General features: G+C 43.4%; 1 protein-coding gene across 1 annotated transcript in view; it reads left to right on the forward strand.

The window, feature by feature from the left end:
• The first annotated feature begins 14,705 nt into the window (after positions 1-14,705).
• The window catches only part of LOC147692977 (protein SSUH2 homolog), a 135,753-nt gene continuing 131,443 nt past the window's right edge, over positions 14,706-19,015 (forward strand). The window contains exon 1 of the mRNA XM_086939222.1: positions 14,706-14,770. Within this exon, the coding sequence (XP_086795348.1) occupies positions 14,748-14,770 (23 nt within the window). The 5' untranslated portion in view covers positions 14,706-14,747. The remainder of the gene's footprint in view (positions 14,771-19,015) is intronic.

Genomic DNA, 19,015 nt, shown 5'->3' on the forward strand with positions numbered 1-19,015 from the left:
GCGCATGGTGGACACCACAAGAAGAATTACTGAGGAAGACTGAGAAGAAAAAGTTGGAGCGCACAGTGTGTGTTACCACATTTGGGGCTTCATCTAATTTTCTGAAAAAGACCATCAATCAGAACTGGCATTTGATAAAAGATGTTGACACACAATTAAATGACAAACCACTATTTGCCTTTAAAAAGGACAAGAGCATTGCGAATCAAATAATCAGAGCAGCCGTCCCTATTAAGAAGGCACCCACAATACGGGAGTTTGTTAACTTACCACCAGTTACAGGACACAAAAAGTGCGGCACATGCCTGTGCTGCAATTCGACAATTGAAGGGAATGTTTTTCAACATGAAGGAATCTCATGGAAGCATAACGCTTTCACAAATTGTAAATCTAAGAATTTGATCTACGCCATTCTATGCCCATGTGCAAAATTGTACATAGGAAAAACCAATCAGGAAATCCGACAGAGAATCTCTCAACACAAATCGAGAATAAAGAGAAAAATCATCACGGCACCCCTTGTACAACATTGGATCGATGAATTGCACGGCGACCTCAATTTTAAATGGACTGTCATCTCAAAATTAGAGCATGACCAGAGGGGCGGAGACTTAGAGGCCAAACTTAAACAGCGTGAAGCCATGTTGATCCTGAAATTTAATTCAGCCACTCGTGGCTTAAATGAAATGTCGGAACTTTATAACCTATAATTAGTAAGGTCGGTCCTCCCATGAAGCTAGTATAGTCACACACTTCCTGGAACTTCTTGACATCTTTTATATACCCCCTCATTTGGCAAAATCCAATAAGAAAGTCTCACCAAAATAATAGATCATTTCCTCAAAATACAGAGCAATCTAATCACCTGAAATGCGTCATGTTTAACATACTACAAATAAGGACAATTCACAACTAACACTGCCTCTCCAGTCCATAAACTACAAATTCCGCTAAAAACTCCAATTCCCATCAAGCTTAGCGGTGCAGCTATTTGAATATCCGGATCAACCGGATCCATTACTCTCGCGCTTCAGTCATTGGCAAGGACGCGTATGGAGGAGACCTGAATCACAAACACCGGTAAGATTCCCCTATGCGTTACGAATAACCGGACTTATTAGAACACTAAAACTTTGCTCACCGCCGCTGTCAGCGGACCGCTGTGGTTTACTGCTTTTAGAAATGCTCCGATTTCATTCTTTGTACCCCCGCTCCCTCCGTGACACGATCCCGGAATGCAATTCCTAAACGCTCATCACCAAGCTTCTCAAATGTTCAACACGCATACATGCGTATCCACTGTGGTAAACGGAACTCGGTTTTTTTAGAAAACCGGACTAATTGGGAAAGTGTACACTTTGCATCTCGCCACTGAATACGGACCCCGGAAATACATATAATTTTTAGCCATTCAGCCCCAAATACTCATTAACGCAATCTGGGCACGTAATTTGGTAAGGCTTACCACCGATCGCCTCAAAACGCCATAAACGCTCAAAATGATTATAGATGCACTCATAGTGCTTAAATAAAGCTCGGCTTGCCTCATCTCCATGCGCACCTTAAAATGTATTTCTCCCGGGATACAATCCTTCCATGCTGCAAATAAACGCTCACCAATGAGTACCTCAATGTCCACATGCGCAACACGCATTCAGAGTACTTAAGCTCAAAGAGACTTTGTCCTTTGCTTTTAGAATCGCCAGAAGAAAGTGAATACAAGCTGATCACGTGGCTAAATAGTCGATTTATGTAAGTACACAGATTGGTGGCCCCCACCAATTCCGTTTGACTTCTTTGGCACAATTATCCTAATTAGGCTCATTTACATTACAGCTATATGAGCATTCCACAACTTGGGACACTGACCGCTGTAATCTAATTTACAGGTACGATCTGAGAGAATGCATGACTGTTCAGAAGTTGAGTGCCACCCAGTAAGACTGACAGAATGTTTGTTGATTTATTTTTAGATTGAGTCCACATGGTCCTGATGAGAATCCCTGCCACATAAGGGATTCGAAACGCGTCGACCACTGCCCTTTTGAAAATTCATCGTCCTCCCATTAGACCAATCTTTTCATGACTACAAATGATAAAAATTGACTTATTGGATGGTCTACTGTAAAAAACAAGTTTAAAAAGCACTTTGTACTAAACATTAGTATCCGCACCTCTCTCAACGGAAACTTTATTAACAACAGGGCGGTTACATTTTTCTTTAGGAACGGTGAACCCTTGTCATACCATTGTTAAAAGTGTCTTGTCTTGTGTCTTTATGTCTTTAAGTGTATTAAGTGTAGTCTTTTGAAATGTTTAATGTCTCCTCTAAATGTGTTGCAAAATAATATTTATAGGATTAGAGTCGAGATTAATTGTCTTTCTTGTAGGTATTGTACATAATTGAAGGTTTTGTATGCACTTTATGAGTCCTTTTTGTTTATTAAATTGTTTGTTTAAAAGCACGTTGCTTAAACCCAAGAAAACAAAACACATAAAAGAAATTCAAAAATAAAAAGAATTAATTAGAAGTTTACAGACGGATTTATTGGTCTTATTGAATTGAGGATTGCCACTCAATTTATCAAATCACTAATTCAATTGCAGTACTGGCATTTCTTTGTTGATTGGAATACAAGGAAAAGCATTGGATTGGATCATCTCATTCCTCCCCGGAAGAACCCAGAGAGTCCGCCTCCCTCCTTTCAGATCAGAGGCCTCCGAAGTCATATGCGGCGTTCCACAAGGATCTTCGCTCAGCCCCACCCTCTTCAACGTCTACATGAGCCCCCTCGCACCCATCGCACGCCAGCACAACCTCAACATCATCTCCTATGCTGACGACACACAGCTGATCCTCTCCCTCACCAAAGACCCAAACATCGCCAAAACCAACCTACACGAAGGGATGAAAGACGTAGCCGAATGGATGAAGAACAGCCGCTTAGGAAGTCCTCATCCTAGGATCATCCCCCTCCGCATGGGACGACTCATGGTGGCCACCGGCACTGGGCAGCGCACCCAAACCAACGGACCATGCTCGCAACCTGGGATTCATCCTAGACTCCTCCCTCTCAATGACCAGACAAGTCAATGCCATCTCATCATCATGCTTTAACATTCTACGTATGCTCAGAAAGACCTTCCGCTGGATCCCCACCGAAACAAGAAAGACAGTCACCCAAGCACTTGTCACAAGCCGACTGGACTACGGAAATACCCTCTACGCCGGAACCACAGCCAAATTACAGAAAAAACTCCAACGAATTCAGAAGGCCTCCGCCCGACTCATCCTAGACATACCCCGCCACAATCACATATCCGATCACCTGAGAGACCTCCACTGGCTCCCCGTAAACAAGAGAATAACATTCCGTCTCCTCACCCACGCACACAAAGCTCTCTACGACCTAGGACCCAAATACCTCAAAAGGCGCCTGACCTTTTACACCCCCACTCGCCAACTTCGATCGTCCAATCTAGCCCTCGCCGCAATTCCACGCATCCGAAGAACTACCATGAGAGGAAGATCTTTCTCCTACTTAGCGGCCAAGACCTGGAACTTTCTCCCCACCCACCTCCGCCTTACACAGAACCACCTCTCCTTCAGAAAACAACTCAAAACCTGGCTATTTGATAAGTAGCGAACACCCCCCCCCCCCCTCAAGCGCCTTGAGACCCTCTGGGTGAGTAGTGCGCTATCAAATCTTGACTTGACTTGACTTGACTTGACTTGACTATGGGGATATCCCACTTATTTTATACTCTTTAAAACATCACTTTTCATTTTATTTGTGGCAGACTCATTAGATTCCCCTCTCAACTACCTTGTCTCCTCTCTTGCCATTCTCAAGTGCCCATAAGGAACTATTCTGCTCCTGACTACTCACTTTTTCACTTTCCCCCACTCTTCTGCTCTCCTTGAGTGATGAGAAGTCCTGTCACCATCGATCTAGCCTCTTTTCTCCTCTAGCTTACCCTGCTCCATCCATTTTTGCTATTTATCTAATTTCTTTTGTGTCTGCCTGTGTGTGTCTCGTTCTAATTCTAGGACTTTCTTTAATAAACAAGCATTGGCAATGACAATTGTACTGACATTAATACACTAAGATAGGGGCAGAACACAGTGGTAAACACATTAAAGCTGTGTAAGAAATAATGCCAGTCTATTTATTTATTTATTTATTTAATTTGTATGGCGCGTTATAACCACAGGGGTCTCTAAGCGCTGACCAGACAAGTCAATGCCATCTCATCATCATGCTTTAACATTCTACGTATGCTCAGAAAGACCTTCCGCTGGATCCCCACCGAAACAAGAAAGACAGTCACCCAAGCACTTGTCACAAGCCGACTGGACTACGGAAATACCCTCTACGCCGGAACCACAGCCAAATTACAGAAAAAACTCCAACGAATTCAGAAGGCCTCCGCCCGACTCCTCCTAGACATACCCCGCCACAATCACATATCCGATCACCTGAGAGACCTCCACTGGCTCCCCGTAAACAAGAGAATAACATTCCGTCTCCTCACCCACGCACCATGTTCCTTGTCGGTTTTATTGATGCTGGGATCCGCTGTTGGTCCTCCATTGTCCACTCGGCTTGGAAGGGGGAGGAACTGTGTTGTGGGGTCACCTCAGTTGATGCATTGGCGGTGTCCATGTCCTGCCCATGATGGTTTCCTAGAAAGAGGCTGAGATCTTCTGGGTCATAAAAGTCCTTCGAGGTGCCATCCTTTGTGATTCGGAACAGAGCAGGCTCAAAGAGACCGTACTTGATGTTCATTTGGTGTAGGTGGGGTCAAAGTCTATAGTGAAGGGACTCTTGCCTTCATTAAAGTTCTGTTTTTGTGAAATGAAGATCAGGTGGAAATTGAGCTTTCATTTGTGTCCTACTACTATTTCCGTGACAGTTTGAGGAAAGTAGTTCATAATATGATGTGCTTGTGCGATCTCCATATGTAATAAAGTCGCAATTTCTTATTAGTTATATTAGGTTTCGTTAGGGTAGCTTTGGCTCAGAGCAAACAGGCTTTATCAAAGGAACAAGTGTTAAGCATTTAGAGTTACTAAAACAGTTGAATAAGAATAAAACACAACAGAATAAAACTCCAAAACTAATTTATAAAAATAGGATGCAGTTTTATCTTTAAATACTGACCTCACTGTTATAAATCCAAGGCAGGGCTCCGGAGATATGAATTTTTTAAAGAGACTCTAAATCTCAGATTGCACAAAAATTTGACTTCAACAGTAGAAACAGAATGTAATAAATGTTGCAATGTTGTATATCTCTCAGGAACTGGTTACAGCCTAGAACGGGAAAGTAAAGCAGGCCTTCCTAACACACAGCGAGTACACTAGGCGCATGAGTACAAGATTGTCTGATGAAAAGTATATGTTTGCAGCATGTTTTGCTATAGATACACATGCTGTGCATACTTTCACCATCTAGTGTTGGGTTTGAATGTGTACAACTTGTTTTTCTTTATAGTAAGTCTTTTCGAGTCATGGGACGTGCTGACTACACTTATTAGTGGTATGGTGCATGGGCATCGGCTCCAGTGTAAGGTTGTGTTTTCTCCACCGTCTTGTTCAGATGATGTGAAAGGAGCTCCAGTTTGACGCTGTGTGCCATTCTTGCCGGGACTTCAGATCTGTTCCTTGTCGGTTTTATTGATGCTGGGATCCGCTGTTGGTCCTCCATTGTCCACTCGGCTTGGAAGGGGGAGGAACTGTGTTGTGGGGTCACCTCAGTTGATGCATTGGCGGTGTCCATGTCCTGCCCATGATGGTTGCCTAGAAAGAGGCTGAGATCTTCTGGGTCATAAAAGTCCTTCGAGGTGCCATCCTTTGTGATTCGGAACAGAGCAGGCTCAAAGAGACCGTACTTGATGTTCATTTGGTGTAGGTGGGGTCAAAGAGAGAGGAAGGCTGTTAGGCGGTCATATAACTCTCTGGAAAAGTCCGCTGCCATGCATATTTCGTGGCCAGCATGAGAGAGCGGGTCTTGGGAGCGAGTCACGGACATTAGTTGACATTCTTGTTCATGGCACAGATAACAGGCAATTTTAGGCTGGGGTGAGCCATGCGGTCCTTGTGTGACGGGCCAATGCGGTGAGCGCATTGTAATTCTATTGGGGGTTCAAAGGGGATGCCCTTAAGTTTTGGGAGAGTCTCACTAAGCAAGGCTTTGACATTAGAACCGTCTATCTTTTCCGGTAATCCAAAGAAGCGAACCTTGTCTATCCTACTGCGGTCTTCCAGGTCAAACAGTTTGCTGTGTGCCGTTCTTGCAGGGACTTCGGGTCTGTTCCTTGACGGTTTTATTTATGCTGGGTCCGCTGTTGGTCCTCCATTGTCCACTCGGCTTGGAAGGGGGAGGCAATGTGTTCTGGGGTCACCTCAGTGGATGCATTGGCGGTGTCCATCTCCTGCCCTGATGGTTGTCTAGAAAGAGGCGGAGATCTTCTGGGTCATGAAAGTCCTTGGAGGTGTCATCCTTGGTGATTCGGAACCGGGCAGGTTCAAAGAGACCGTACTTGATGTTCATTTGGCACAGGTCGGGTAAAAGAGAGAGGAAGGCTTTTAGGCGGTCATTGAACTCTCTGGAAATGTCCGCGGCAATGCGTATTTCGTAGCCAGCATGGGAGAGCGGTCATTGTGAGCGAGCCATGGAAATTAGTTGACGTGCTTGTTCATTGCACAGAAAACAGGCAATAATAGGCCGGGGTGAGCCATGGGGTCCTTGTGTGACTGGCCAATGAGGTGAGCGCATTGCAATTCTATTGGGGGTTCAAAGGGGACGCCCATAAGTTTTGGGAGGGTCTCACTAAAGAAGGCTTTGACATTCGAACCCTCTATCGTTTCCGGTAATCCAAAGAAGCGAACGTTGTCTCTCCTACTGTGGTCTTCCAGGTCAATCAGTTTGCTGCGGAGGAAAAGAAGCTCCTGCTCTCGGTCCGGTACAATGTCCTGATGGCCCTTCACCACTGTCAGTCTCTGATCCAGCCCTTCTATATGAGTCTGGAATCCTGTAATGTCCATCCGTATTGACTTTGTTTCCTTCGTCAGGGCGGATATGTTTGCCTCCATGCATTCCAATCGATGGCCTACAGCTGATATTTCCTGCAGGGTATGTTCTATGGTGTTGTCTTGTGTGGTGTTCAGTAGGGGTTGGTATGTGACATTCGAAAATGGGGAAGGCACCTTCACTGCAGCCATGGCATGTGGCTGTTTAAGAGCTTCTGTGAAGAGGAGCTGTCGTGTGGATTTTCCCAGGGCTTTGCCAGCCGTCCGTTTTTGTACTAGGGCATTTTGTTCCCCATTAATACGAGTTGGTCTCTGGCACTGGCCTGTGCCTGGGACGATGCCTATATCAAAAAATTTTAAGGAGACACCCTTCTTATCGAAAAGGGAATGGGTCTGTGATCAGTTGAAAAAAAGAACGTTTTCCCTTTTATTGGCTATAGAGGATAGATCAGACTGTGAAAACAGTCCTACTATCTTGCAACCTAATTTGAGGTCTAGTTTGCTATGAGGCACCCCATATGGTAACAAATTTACAATTTATACTGGAAGATGTCACACTCTTTCTATGGATTAACGACCAAAACATTTTTTTAACACACAAGGTAAAAGGTAAAGAAGTGAGAGGTCAAAAGATGATGTACTAGAATGATTCTTAGTTAAAAAAACTTTCATTTATTATGGTTAAAACTATTTTTACATTCATTCACATTACACAAGAATAAATCATTGCATTTAATTAATAAAAAACATGATACATTTTTTATAAAAAGGAAAAAAGCACAATAAATGTCGACGCGGCGTTTCGGTGAACTGGCTTGAACACCTTCTTCAGGACAATGCTTTTTATACGGTTAAAAACAATCTATATGAAAGTACAGATAAAAAATATATTTATTAGTTTGACGTTCTAGTACAAATGACCTCTTAAGCTTTAGTAAACTTCACACTATAGTTCGGTTGGTTCTATGACTTATTGTCTTATAAAACTCTATCTACGTCCTTCCTTTGTCTTAGGGTTCATCGCAAAACAGGTTGATTTAATTAAAACATCCTTTCCATACAATTAACAACAAAACTGTACATTTACTACTTTTTACATTTGTTACCCCATGTTGCCTCATACATGATTAGCACTCAAACCTAAACGTTTTGGTGAGTGAATGTTTGTACTTACTTAGTAGTTCTAAGGGCCTTTGTTATATTCTGTAAGGCTTATCAATAAGTGTCCTCAAGGTTGATGATCCTTGGGGGCCTTTTTGTTCACTTTGTACTAAAATGGAAAAATGTAATACAATATTAACAGTCAGATTTCTTACTTACTCTGGTTTTAAGATTTTGTGGTGGTTTATGGTTTGACTCACTTATATTGATTGTTTGCGGATTTTTTATTTCCTAATTCAGGTTGCTGGTCAGTCGGCTTGTAGGTGAACTAAAAGAACAATAATTATTTTAGTGTTGTGAGAATAAACCGAGAGGGGCAAATAACTCTCAGGTTCTATTCATTAATTTCTAAGGTGACTTTTGTCTATGAGCAAAGTAGAAAATGCAGTTTTTATGGTCGTTGGCTCTACAACTATATAAGGCGGTGTTGTCTCTACGGATCATCACTGGTGGATGTCCAGGCTCCGCATTGGGGTATTTAAATTGGCTACATCTGTACCTATAATCAGTAGATTAAATATAGAAGATCTTACCTCTATTTCTATTTGTTAGATTAATTGTGCAGGACGGCTAGGTTGGGCATCTGGTAGCTGAAAAGAGCACGATTTTATATCAATTTTATATATTTTACACAAACGCAAAAAGAAAGAACTCACTGTTGAGGGTCTAACCAGATTATCATTATTACCTTTTATTAAAAAAAACATGGGTTTTGGTATTGCAAACTCTAAACTTCTTCTTTATAGTTTGTAAGCTTCTGAGGGTTCCTGATATTTCAATTTCAGGAGGTTCTAAAAAGAAAGGACAGAGTAAGACCTCTAGTTGTTTCTAATGATTATCAAACTATCCTGCTTAGGGTTTTGGGGAGGCTACCACCTAAGATTCCTCCTTACCTGCACTTTCTCTGCTCTGCATCCAAACCATCCTGTGGCTCCGCAGCAGCTGAGAGAGATGCTTGGTTTGCCATCATTTTATACCTTGCCTTGATTGAATAATTGGCGGTTAATTGTTTAGGGCTTGTGAAACACACGTTTTTATATGTGTGAATGTTGCGGCCATCTTTTAACAGGTTTTTAGTATTACAACTTCTATTAATGCAGCTATATTTAATGGATTTGGGGCCTCCTATTTATTTATTAGTATATTATTCTAAATCCCATCCGTGTTTATCAAATTGTCACGGTGGAAAAATAAGTTTTAGTACGAACCGTTTTTTAAATACTTCTTCGTTCCTCCAGCCATCGTTTTCAAGGGCATTTTAGAAATGGGGTTTTTATAGAGATTATCTCCCCAAAAAGTATTGTATAGACCTCCTGGTTAAATTCGACTGTTGGATATCGTTTTTCTTAACCCCGTCAGATCGCCACCTTCAGTTGAATTTTGTACTAGCGCCGTGGCCATCTTAGAGTGGTTTTTTGTCCACTGTCAGTGAGGTTATTTTTCGTCCATTCTGGTTTAAATTCTAATTCAGGTCATTTATCATGTTTATATATATATTCCCATTCCCGTTATGTAGTATAGTTGTCACACTGATTATTTTAGTGTTTTATATTATAGATTTTACGTTGCAGACTGTTGATTTAGCCCGTTTGTTGGAAAGATATATGGATATTTCTTTTGTTTATTCCTGCAATATATCTAATAGTGGCCTGCTTGTCACTTACTTTCCGGGGTATTTTTTATTAGTGTTTAACTTAAACGGTCATGTTCACACCGCGGTTTACAATTATTAAATTCTTAATGGTGTATTATTCCATGCAGTTTTGTGGTTATTCAGCATGCTTGTCTATTAGATTTTTTCTGATCGCATTGTTTCCAACTGGCGTCCTTTGTTGTATCGAATGTATAAATTATTCGGCCATTTTGAAACATGACAATGCCTGCCATCCTGCTCTCACAGCATTCAGCCTGTAAATCGGCGGCGACGATACACCTCCAGGAGAGTGTGAGGTGTATAGAAGGAGGGGAAGGGCAGGCGTCCTCAGTTTTCCAGTCCAAGAGACTCAAAAGCAGTGTTAGTTCCTCTGTATGGGATGGACAGTGTTTGCTGTGGCTTTGTCCACACAGTACGGTCGCGGGTAATCTGTTTGGCCATTAGTATCTCTAGTTGGGGTATCTCTTGCTTGGGCGGTGGATGAGCTGCAACAACAGGTGATTGGGCTTGCGGTGCTCACTTACCCCTCAGATGCCCCTAGGTCTGCTGCATTGCCTCCTTGCAAGAAGGCCGTTGAGGTGGTTCTGCATGCAGTTATGGCGCCATAGAGGTTCTGGTGCACAGGTGGAAAGTTTCGCCGCGGATGTTGGAGGAGGCGGTGAAGCCAAAGGGTGGTGCTGGTCCGGTTAGGCCCCGCAGCAATACAGGGCAGACCACAGCAAATCCTGCAGAGTCACGTTGTAAGCAGGCAGAAGAAGCTGAAGGGCTATGGGTTACAGGATAAGATCCCCCTGCAAGCCTGTTGTCTCCAAAACGTGGGGAGCAAGCGATCTCCAGTTTTCTTTAGGCTGGGTGGGAGAGTGGGAGGGCTAGGTGCGTGATGTCCCACGCGTCCGCTGCTGCCTGTTCAGATGGTCAATTAGGAGGAGGAGAGTGATGAGCAAGGTTTCGGGACCTCGTCGTCCACCATCATCCGCACTCCGCCAGCTGCTGCGTCCCCACTCAATGCAGCTGTGCAGCAGGTAGGTGGAAAAGAAATAGTGGGGGGTGAAGATACGGAGCCCCCGCCTTTCTCTGTTCAGGGCTACTGGTGCATTTGGTGCACGGCGTGGCCCTCCTCCTATAGTGTTCCCGGACTACTGGTGCACGCAGGAGAAGACAGTGGTCTGTAGGAGGGGGGACAAGAGAATGCAGATCCCCCACCTACCTACAACCAATGTCTTTGTCTAGCCTGCTTCTGGATGGATCATCACCGGTCCATGGTCACCACAACCAGCACCGGCAGATGGCGTGAGGATGCCCGTGAATCCCACAAGACGGGCCGCATCACTGTTGCCCTCTTGGTCGTGGCATAGCAAGACTCCTGGTCGAGACCCATACACTGGTGCCGGAGGTCCTGTACTTGTCGGGGCATGGTAGAGGTTGGAGTGCCAGAAGCTGTTAACCGAGCTAGGAGAGCCGGAAAGAGACTGGAGGGGTTGGGCGAGACCATTGTGAGAGGGCCGAGGCTTCGTTCCTGCCTCAAGGCCCAGCGGGCATCTGTCCAGCTGCAGATTGGGCGTAGAGGGGCTTACAGGTGCAGAAACAGCCAGAGCTCCCCGATCCGGTCAAATGGTGTGGGAGTGAAATAGTAGGGATGGGTTATGGGGCTCTTGTCCCACTGGCGAAGCTGATGACTCTGTCCAGGACCCACCTCTCGGTGGAGCTCCAGCCTCAAGCGGCCATTTTCGTTTGTGGTCAGATCACGGCCCCACACATACTTTTTAAGTCCTTTGTGTCTTCATTAATACCTGTGATGGAGCAGGGATTCGCACGAGAAGCGACTTGCTCGAATTCATGAACCTCAAATAAAGTTAACTATGTAACCAACATGTTTGTCTTACTAGTTTTGCCCCTTTTATATTGACATGGGGTGTCCGAGCGAAGCTTGCTTATGTGTTTACTAAACCTTAATACGCTTGCTTATAAAATGGCTGCTGCTACGCGGGATATTCTACTGCGCATGCGTCTGTCATACTCACGTGACATGACGTACTCGCAGCTTTGGAGGGAAACTGTCGCTTCTGCGCACTAGAGCTAATATGGCTGCTCTGTGTTCTCACATGCGAGAAGCTTGCACTGCTGCTTTTGCTAAGCTGTTCGTTCTGGCTAATCCTAATGCTATAGTTTATTATAAAGTAATGGGTATAGTATAGAAAATCATGGTATACAATGTATTCATTTTATTCTGTGTTCTAAAACTGTTTCCTTTTACTTTTCATGTATCGCAATCTTTGGGCCTGGGAGGAGCTATTACTCCATTTTGGAAGTCCTTCTGCGCATGACAAACTGCAGCGAGGAGCTGAACTCTTTGGCATTGAAATCGAGCCAGAAGACAGCCACAGCCAAGATGCGCCTGGGAAGCTGACATCTGACCCCACTAGAAGAAGCCTAATTGCATACAATGTATTTGTCAATAGAACAACCATTGTTAGGTGAAAATGCAGTCGTCATGTGAAAAGAAATTGATAGGGCGGGAACGAAAAATTAATATTCAACACTGAAGTCTTAAAATGTAGGTGGTGTGATGACCTGTCCTCCTTTTCTGTCCAATCGAAATTGGGGATCCTTACACTTGCAACATTGGGGGGTGGTACACTGACCTGGAAAACAGTATAACTAGGGTAGGCTTAGCTAGTTAATTTGTCCGACTTGTCTGAATAGCTGACCTGTCACTGACCCAACGCACTCAATAGGTGACTAAGAGCAGAGGGCTGCTGAGCACTCTGTCGGGAGATTTGCTGACCCAATCGGGGTTCTGGGAAGCTGAAGTTCTGGCGGAGCACTTTGTCAGTGTAATCGATAACCCAATCGGGGTTCTGGCTGTTAGCTGCAGAGAGGGAGTAGTGCAGGGGCTGCAACTGAACTGCGGGTGCTGGTCTTAACCTTTGGTGGTCCGGTCCTGATCCAAATCTGGGTTTTCCTGTCTTGATTCTGATCTGCACCTGCTGGGCTCCTGGCACTGCAACTTTTGGGGTTCTTCTGTCCTTTCAACTGACCCGTGGCCAGGGTTGGTCTTCACACCATTCTAGGTAAATATAAGTCTGTGTGAGTAATTGTCAGTATAATTTGCGTCCTTTTCTCTACCCTCCCTAAATTGCTAAAGCTTTATTTGCATATGTTCCTTTTCTTACCCTCCCTTGGATAAATGATAAATTTGTGTTTTGCTGTTTATTAGCGTGTTCCACTTTCTTACCCTCCTTTTTAGTTGAATGATAAAACGTTTTTCATGATTGAATAAATGTTCCTTTTTTCTTCACTCTCCCTTTAAAGTAGTTAAGATTGGTTATCTGATTTAATAGCGTGTTCCATTTTTACCTTCCCTATAGCTATATGGTCAATTTGGTTTCGTCATTGCATATTATGTTCCCTTTCTTTACCCACCCCTTGATAAGTGCGTAAAGCTGTGTTATTTAGTATGTTCCTTCTCTTTCTTACCCTTAGAAAATTGTACAAAGTCTGTTTAATCAAATAGCATGTTCCATATGCTTACCTTCCCTTTATCTTTTGACCAAATGATTGGCATAATATATCTTTTGCATAATTATACGCTATTTCTGATTTTGGTTATTGATAGTCTTATTGCTTTCAATCTTTGGATTATGACCTATGATGATGATTAGATAAAGAGTTTTAAACTTTCCAGAGTCTGTGGTTATTATATGAGTGCACATGTTGCTTGGCTATTGAACTGCCTTTAAAACTAACTCCCTGATCCAATAGGTTATAGGTACCAGTGACAACGATTGGTAAGTCAATGGTATAGGACCTAGTAGATAAAATAGACTGATAGTAGAGCGAAGGTTACCTGGTTTAGTAAATGTGTAATTGAATTATGGGCCCAGGTGAGTATGGTAAAATTATAGTCGGGTGACCTGCGCGCTCTATCACCTGCGCAAAGGTCTTAATTTTCAAATTTCTTCTCTTTGCATTTATTGCTATGAAATGTAATTTTTGTCTTTATTTTCTCAAAAGGTAAGAACCTCAATACACACTCTGCTTCACAGAAACATACCTCTACTTCCACTCTTTAAGGATCATTGGCAAAAGAAGATGGCTAGACAAAAAAAACCTGCAATTAGGACATAATTACATTTATTTATCTATTTATTTATGTGTTTTTGTACTGCGCAAACTTTACCCGACGGTGCCAGAGCGCTTTACAATAGAACCAGTTACATTACATAAGGACTTCAGAGTAAATTAATTACATAAAAGATGGAAACAGATAAACTCTAAATTCACATTAGAATGGTAGTGAGTACAAAGTCTACTACAGATACAAGTGGTTAGAGTTACATATACACAAGTTGCAAATTCACTCAAGGATACATTGACGAACCTAAACCAGTTTACCCCATTTACCCTCCTCCTCTTCTATTCACCCCTCCCCGCGGCCTCAAGAAAAGAGAAATTGGGTGGAATCTTGTACCTTTATTCTTTCTCAGTGGAGGAAAGTCCGAAGAATATGCATTTCCGTAAATCAACTTAACATCTAATAAAGCTAACGTGTGTGATGTTTCAAACATGCTCCATAAGCCCTCCGTCTTCATGCATTGCAGATGCTTAACTCTACCCCCAATTGAACATGTGTGCTGATAAAACCTTTCTCTTTATGGCCCAGTATGTTGTTCTGTGACATGTTGACTGACGCGATACCACAGTGCGCCCCGGGAATCAAATTAAGCAGTGTGTAAAATGTTTGACGCGTGACACAAAAAATCCAAGAAAGCGGCACATATCCTCCATGCTTCTGTAGGCATGCCCTGTGTCTGAGAAGGCTGCGTAACAGGGAGCGTTGTTTTACTTCCTCCTTCTCATGCTGGAGTTGCGGACAGAAGTACAGACAGCGGCAGAATGTCGACTGGGTCGCCCTTCAGGTGAGCAACTTCTCTCCCTCGCCCCCAAGCGTGGAGCTCGTTTGAGGATAAGCGCCATTAAATAACTTTAATTAAACTAGGCGCTTTATGTTACCAATTCTTAATGTAGATAAAGTCCGCGTTTACGAGTTCTGGACACAAAAGCGGAGCAGGGGTGGAGTGCAGCTCAGAATCACTGGGTGTGGGCGGCCTGATGGGGCGTTCATGGGCGGCAGACGTGGTGGAGGGGCTGTGTGTTTTGTTAATGGCAATGGCGGATTTAAGGGGGAAGAAAGTTAATTGAGCTGACCCCCTGCATGTAGAATCTCAGGGTTAAGTCACAAACAACTAACTCTAAACTAACCTTTGCCCGGCCCTTGGGTAGCCTGGCACAGAGCAGTCAGGCTTAACTCGGAGGCAATATGTAAAGTATTTAAGCAACACTTCAAACAGTAACACAGTGAAAAAACACCACAAAAGCATCCAGCACCAGATTAGATAAATAGAGTAGTGTTTAATAAATATAACAAGCCCTAAACAACACATCTCAATCACTAGGACCAGCGATATGAAGATTTTGGCCCACATGCATCAATCTCGGCTTTTGCGACTTCTAAATTGCGATAAAAAGCGATTCGCAATTTAGAAATCGCAAAAGCCTATGCATGATTATTTTTTAAATATTTATGCAATTCGGTAGAAATCGCTATTTCTACCGAATCGCATAAAAAATGCGATTTTGAAATTGCGAATTCGCAATTCCCATTCATTCCTATGGGCCAAAAGGCCCATAGGAATGAATAGGAATTGCGTATTCGCAATTTCAAAATCGCTAATCCTGATTGCATTTCAAGGGTCATGAGGGGGGTTCAAATGAACCCCCCCTGTACCCCAGAAATGTTTTTTTCGCATCATGTTGCACACACACATGTCCTAAGGACATGTGTGTCCATAACATGAATGCTTTTAAAATGCGTTTTCTGTGTTAATTACACTTTTAGCAAATTTACCGAGTAGTTCAACTACTCGGTAAATTTGTCCCTCTAACTGCGAATTCGCAATTTCAAAAGTATTCATGCATTGCTTTTAGGAAATCGCAAATTTGCGATTTCCTAAAAGCAATCGTATTTTTGGAAATCGCAAAAATGTTGCGATTTCAAAAAATGCTTGATGCATTCCAAAAAGCATTTTTGGAATCGCAAACGGCCGATTTTAAGGAATCGCACCGTTTGCGACTCCAAAAATGCTTGATGCATGTGGGGGTTTAAGTTTTCAGTAGAAATAGCACCAAAAAGTACAAAGCGGCAGCTGTGTATATCTGGTTACGCCGGGCGTAACCAGTCACAAGTACGGGCTGACTGCAATGGAGTGTGGGCTGACTTCAGGGAACTGGTTAGGCCCGTTGAACAGAATACCTTAAATCCTGGTTTTCAGAGAATTGCATGGATCAGGGTCAACGATGCGTCGTGTCAGTTCAGAGATGGGCGAGGATGCGGTGCGAGGGCTAGTGTCATCATCGAATATCCTGTCGACAAGGGCTTGACATTCATAGTCCGACGAGGATGCGCAGTGCAGTCTGGGTGATGCATCGGTTCCGAGGAGCTGCGAGGCTCCGATGTTGAGTCTGGCGTCATTGTCGAGGCTGCTGTTGATGAGGGATGTGAGTGCCTGCACCAACGATGTGTCGCGTAGCAGCGGTTTCGATGAGGCGACGGGTTATAATGCTGGTTATTGTGACAGTTCTGATGCATGCAGCAGCGGAGATGCATCGGTTCTGCTCGAGTTTGTGCCGCAGAACAGTGGAGATGAGTCGGTTCCGCTGAATCCACAGAGACTGGCAGTGCTCCTCAGGCCCATTTCCAAGGGTCCACGGCTGGGGTGGCACCACTTGGCAGGGTAGTTTCATACACGGCAAAGTCCAAGTGCTGGGCTCGAAGTCGTTGGAGCTTTCTGTCTCTGAGGATCTAGTCAGGAGGCCAGTGAACTAGCACTTGGAGTCAAGTTGGAGTCCTGAGTTCAACAGATGTAGGTTCAGGACTTTTTATTTAGGCAAGAGGGCAGCAGGTCAGGACAGCAGTCAGAACAGCAGAGTAGTAGTCTGTTCAGCAGCACAGCAGTCCTTCTTTCTGGCAGAGTAGCAACAGGCCCAGAAGTGTACTGAAGAGTTGGTCTCTGGGGTCCAATATTTATACCTTGTGCCCCTTCCTCTGGAAGGTGGGAGAAGTTTCCAGAAATTTCCTTTGAAAACCTCATGCAACATGCCTTCCCTGCCCTGGCTCCAGACTACTTACAGGGTTATACAGTCCTTTGTGTGTAGGCAGAACACAGCTTCTTCAAGTGTAAGTAGGGCTGTGCCCAGCTCCGCTCTCCCAGCCTGCCTGTGATGGACCATCCACACATACCTAAGCTCTGTATTTTATGTGGCTGTCTAGAAGGAATACACAAAGCTCAGCTGGCACCTACATGCAGTCATGCAACCCAGAGATAACTTCCAGGCACTAAATGGTTAAGGCAGGTAAATGCCATCTTTCTAAAAGTGGCATATTTCAAAATTGTAATTCAAAATCCGACTTTACCATTAGAGTGGATTTTTCCTTATGATTCTAAAGACATCAAACATGACCTGGTTACCTGCTCTCAATTGGCAATTGCAGCGTATTAAATGTAAAAAGGTAACTTCAAGTTTACCCTAAAGAAGAAGTAGGTCTTGCAGTAGTGAAAAAACGAATTTAAGAGTTTTTCCTTACTATGACATGTAAAACTTAAAATTACATGTCCCACTTTTTAAATACACTGCATCCTGCACTATGGGAAATCCAGGGCCTACCCTAGCAGTGACTTGCTTGCATTATAAAGAAAGGTTTGGTCCTGATAAAAGGTTCATTTTACCAGATCACAATGTCAATATAAAAACTGCACACACAGACTGCAATCAGAGGCCTGAGACATGTTTAAAAGGGCTACTTAAGTGGCTACTTAAGTGCTACAAACAGTGCTGCAGGCACACTAGTAACTTTTAATTTACAGGCCCTCAATACATGCAGTATAACTTTACTAGGGACATACACATGAATTTGATGTGCCAATTGGGTGTAAGCCAATTTCACCATGTCTAGAGGAGAGAGCACACACACTTTATCACTGGTTAGCAGTGGTAAGGTGCAAAGAGTCCTCAGGCCAGCAAAAAGGATTGCAGCAAAAACTGGAGAGTAAGGGCAACATGTTTGGGTGTGACCCTGCAGGGAGTGCTGGGTCAAACAGCCCTGTACAATTCTTATTTAATCTTATAACTAGGTTTACCAGATGGAAAAAGTGTTTTAAATATTCAGTGCTCCTAGTGTGGGCTATCATTTAACATCCTAATGCATTCTGGATATTGTAGTCCACGTTAACCTCACTTGGTCCAAACTGAAATAATACACCTTTAAAGCCAGTAGTGTAGCACGAAAGCAAGAAGCCCTGGTGTAAGCAAGGAAAATGGCCCTTTTGAATGCTGTTGGGGTAGAAAATGCAGCAATTATAAGATTTCAGTGGGCCCCTCAGGTCACCAGTTTCATTGCACCAGCTGCACTAATGGTATCTATGACCCTGTTGAAACTATGATTTGTAAAAGAAGAACCCAGCAGCTGATCGTTTAGTTCTTAGTGACATGAAGTCACCCAGTAAGTTTAGCTGTTTAACTGAAACGTTTACACACTGGCACTGATTTTGAAATCCAAAGGGGAAGCCTGCTGGCGAGTTTTGTGTGTACTGTACCAGAAAATGAGAAGTTAGGCATAATGGAAAAGAAAATCTGTCTGCAGGGGAGCAAAGGGCAGAGCGAGCAGCTGTTGTCAGTGAGGTATAACAAACAGTTACAAATAAGAACATCTTTGAAATGGTAATTATTAGGGGAAAGGATCAAGAAATTAATACTGGTTTAAGTTTTGCGAGCAGTGTGACTTCCAGTTTCTCAAACAGAATGTTTTGCAACTATACCGAGATAACTTAATCAGGAGTACTGTACTGCTACTTTAATGTTTCTCAATTTCCTGTCTCTTCCGGGTTTCAAACTCGTGACCGTCCACCCAGTCACTGCTGAGGTCCCCGATGGGAAATGACTCGCTGAAATACATGCCAGCATTTTAGAACATGCAAGTGGGAGAATTTGGAGAAAAAAAAGTTAGCCTTTGTTTTCCCCCATTGATTTATATTGTAGAAGAAGCAATTTTAGGCAGTGGAGAGCAACAACAAAAAATCAATGTTGTCTGCTAAAATCGGGAGTCT

Source organism: Lissotriton vulgaris, chromosome 9 (assembly GCF_964263255.1).
Source record: "Lissotriton vulgaris chromosome 9, aLisVul1.2, whole genome shotgun sequence".
Lineage (NCBI taxonomy): Eukaryota > Metazoa > Chordata > Amphibia > Caudata > Salamandridae > Lissotriton > Lissotriton vulgaris.